The sequence below is a fragment of the Cystoisospora suis genome, assembly GCF_002600585.1.
Source record: "Cystoisospora suis strain Wien I chromosome Unknown contig_3455, whole genome shotgun sequence".
NCBI lineage: Eukaryota > Apicomplexa > Conoidasida > Eucoccidiorida > Sarcocystidae > Cystoisospora > Cystoisospora suis.
Genome location: NW_027156250.1, coordinates 1 through 3969, shown reverse-complemented (window position 1 = coordinate 3969; position 3969 = coordinate 1). Strand labels below are relative to the sequence as shown.

The following is a 3969-nucleotide window of genomic DNA, read 5'->3' as shown; positions in this document are numbered from 1 at the left end:
TGTCCTTTCAAACAGGCATCGCTTGTCACTCCTCACTCTTTGTGTTGAACACCCAAAAAAGGAAGGCTCCTCACACTCTACGTAGGACTTTCAGACCCGTCTCTTCAGTGACAGCTTTTCACACGAAGTGGTCTCCACTCGGCCCAGTCCAGTCAACTTCCATCACTCGACACGGCAAGCCCATTAGGGGAATCACGGGTGAATGGAGGTCCCCTTTTAACACGCATGAGAAAAGGCTCCTTCTCTCCTCCTCTTCTTTCTTCTCCTCGGGTCTTTTCTTTTCTCGAGCGTCGCTGATTCGTAGTAGAAGGTAGGATCTAGACATGGCTAATTCAATTCGATCCACGAGTGATCATGCCCGAACTTGCACACTTGGTTGAACTTAGATCCAACTCCTAAATTCCGGTAATAAACCGAATAACACAGCGTAGCTTCTTTATGAGGTTAACTGAGTATAGACATCTCTCCGTTTCATTCTCTTGCACTTGGTCAACCTTTCAGACAACTTTGCTTGTTTCTCTACTGAGTTAGTTCACTGGGACGAGCTAATCTCTTATTGCTTTTAATAAGCTTACTAGACAGACACCGAAAATCCTTAAGTTCACTCATTTTATAAACTCTTCCTTCCTCGGGGTCATTTCAGGATATCACCCTTCTCTCAGGTTCGTTCTAACAACTCGGTTACACTATAAAAGAGTTTTACAAGTCTAGACTAGTTGGGGCAGAGCATTGTTCTGACACCTCTTCCCCCTTCGCTCAAAAAGGGTTTCGTTGGCACCCTCCTAGATTATCTTCCGATTCCCACGTGGACGATGCATCCATCCACAGCACTTTAAACCACTTATGCGCTGTGATGGGGTCTTCCTGATGTGCATATTTCCTGTACTTCATATTCATTCCCTTGGATTGCCAATCGTAAACTTGCAACATTTCTGAACTTAGAGATGTCTCCAACCCACGGTTTTAATAACGATACATGGAATACAGGATGCATTAACATCGATGGAGGTAGTTTCAGTCTGTAGGCTCGCCCCCCACCTTACCAACAATCTTAAACGGACCCCGAAATCCTAAGCTCAAGGCTTTGGATGATGAAGCGGTTGCCATGGGGAGGTGGGATACCCTTAACCACACTTTGCCCCTAACTTGGAACTCCACTGCTCTCCTCCGTAGGTTGGCAAAGCGCTGTTGAGTTGTCTTAGCCTTGTCCACTTCCAGTCTAGCTCGTCGGAGTATGACCTCCGCTTGAAGAGGAAGATTAGCTGCTGGTACTGTCATAGGCAGACCATATTTCCGACAGATCGGTTTACTAGGCACAAAACTATAAAACATTTCAAAAGGAGACGTTTTAGTGCCAGCACGGACAGTGCTGTTATAGGCAAATTCTAACATAGGTAACACTTCTACCCACTTATACTCATTACCTAATATGGTACATCTAATCATCTGTTCTTTAGGTCGATTAGTTCTTTCGGCTAACCCATCTGTTTGACGGTGGTACGCCGTTGACGTTTTCATAGTGATATTTAAGCGCTGACACATTCCCTTTCATATCTCACTGGTGAATCTACTGTCACGGTCACTTATGATCGCACTCGGCACTCCGTGCAATCGAACTACTTCCCTAACCAACACACGTCCTAGTCCTTCTGCCCCAATAGTTTGGTACACAGGTATGAAATGGGCCATTTTGGTCAACTGACAAACGAAGGTTACAATAGCGTCAAACTCATTTCTCCCTTTGGGTAAGCCCACAATGAGCTCAACGGTTATCACTCCCCCCGGAAAGTTTGGAGTGGCTCATGGACACAGTAACCCTCCATATTTTGCATACGATGCCTTTCCTTGCGCACACGCTAAGCACGACCTAACATACCTTTTAATATCACTCCTCATTTCTGGCCACCAAAAGATTTTCTTTATGTCCTACGTTGTCTTTTCTATTCCGGGGTGTCCCGCCAATGAATGGTCATGAGACCCTGTAGGATTTCTAACCTCTTCTCCTTGGTGGGAATACACAAACGCCGTCCCTTCTTGGTTCTGACCCATGATAAGTTGTCCTCCCACTGGTACTCCTTTCCCTCTTCGATCAATGGAATGCTGGCTCGTGTGCCTTCGTCTACTCCCAATGATTTACAGGTCTTCACTATCCCCTTGAAATCTTCACACTCGCCGTAGGCCTTCCCCCAGTCTAAACGTCTTGAATCTCCACCTGTTCTCCCCTCTCTTCTTTCTTGCTTCCCAGATTCGAATAATAGAGTCACTTTTTCCAGGTAATCGGGTCTTTGACTCAAGGCATCAGCTACTAAGTTTTGTTTCCCCGGTTTATAGACTACTTGAAAGTTGAAGTTGGCTAATTCGTCTAGCCAATATCCTAATCTAGTTGTTACTTTCTTTTGCGTTAACATTCGGCTAAGGGTTGCATGATCTGTTTCAATTGTAATAGGTCTGGTCCCTATAAAATGTTTGCATTTCGTTAGGGCATACACAATAGCCAACAGTTCACTTTCATATGCAGGATAAAACACCTCTCTTCTCAACTTCTTTCTGGATTCGAAGGCTATTGGACAACCCGCTTGCTCGGGTACAGCTCCTACCGCGTATTTCGAGGCGTCGGTCTTGAGTACTAATGGGAGATCTGGATTGAAGATGTTGGTCATTGTAACGTTGATTTAAGCGTCCTTAAGCTCCTTAGCCGCCTGAGAATGTTTAGGCCGCCAGATCAGAGGACTCTTCTTGCTCTGTAGGTCATGGAGAGGCTTAGCTTTCCCGTTGAAATCTTCAATCAGCTGTCTGTAGTATCCTACTAGCCCAAGAAGCCCCCTAACTTGTCTCACGTTTTCCAGTTTCTCCGGGTAGTTCTTCAAGGCTTCAACTTTTCTAGGATCCGGAAATATTTTTCCTTGTTCGATAATGTAGCCGAGGTACTTCACCTTCTGCGTCACAAATTCGCATTTATTGATTCCACCATATAACCCCTGATTTCTAATCCGTTGTAGAACTCTTCATAAATGCGACAGATGTTCTTTTTTAGTTCTTGAATATATCAATACATCACTTAAATACACTACTACAAATTCGTCTAACTCACTTATGAACACGTTTTGCATTAAACGCTGAAAAGCTGAAGGAGCTCCCGCCAGACCGAAAGGTATGACCTTGAGTTGAAAGGTTCCATAACGACACCTGAAAGTTGTTTTCCATTGATCTTCTGGGGCCACCTGAACTTGGTAATACCCCTTTTGAAGATCGCGCTTCATAAACCACCGGGCTTTCCCTACTCGTTGGATGAGGTCCTGGACTCGAGGTAAAGGGTACTCGTCTCTTAACGTAATCTCGTTTAAGGCTTTGTAATTCACGACCATTCTCAAGCCTTCTCCTCCGGGCTTAGGTACCAAGAAGACGGCGGCAGCGAAAGGCGCTTGAGTAGGCTCTATAGACCCTTTCTCCAACAGCTCCTTGATTTGCCTTTTCAACTCAGCAAGGTCGTCGTCTGACAGGGTATAATTCTGAGTTGGATACAGAGGTGTCTCCCCCGGAATCAGTTTGATCTGATGCTTCACCGGCTGTTCGATAACTCCCATAGGTGGTAGTTCTTCAAAAACATCCTGAAATTCGTCTATAAGTAGAGCCGTCTCTTCGTCTAATTCTCTCCCCATCTCTTTAACCCTTTCACTTGGTCTCCGTGCTTGGTCTGGTTGCCGACCTTCCTTCATTATCTCTTCCTTTAGCCCATTTACCGGTTCTATCTTTATGAAGTCTATGAACTCGACTTGATTCTTTCTTATTTCTTTTTTCACCCTTTTCAAAGGTACCAACTCTATCCGGTTAACGGAATCCCTCTTTCTTCCTCTAACTTTGTTTACTTCGGGCTTCTCCTGATCAAAGATTCCCAACGCTTCTTCCACGGCTGTTGAAACTCGGAACGGTAATTCTTCGTCTTCGCTGACTTCTTCGGCCTTTGTTGTC

The 3969-nt window shown here is 45.0% G+C and overlaps 1 protein-coding gene across 1 annotated transcript; it reads right to left on the bottom strand.

Annotated features, from left to right (window-relative positions):
• Window positions 1–1479: 1479 nt before the first annotated feature.
• Window positions 1480–3941, bottom strand: CSUI_006757 (rna-directed dna polymerase). The gene has a single exon (XM_068066910.1). It carries the CDS (start codon window positions 3714–3716, stop codon window positions 3006–3008), a length of 711 nt encoding a protein of 236 aa, XP_067921114.1. The 5' UTR covers window positions 3717–3941; the 3' UTR covers window positions 1480–3005.
• Between the last annotated feature and the right edge of the window lie 28 nt (window positions 3942–3969).

Coding starts and splice junctions, on each gene's coding strand:
- CSUI_006757 (XM_068066910.1), bottom strand. CDS start 3,716: ATGAAGGAAGGTCGGCAACCAGACCAAGCACGGAGACCAAGTGAAAGG.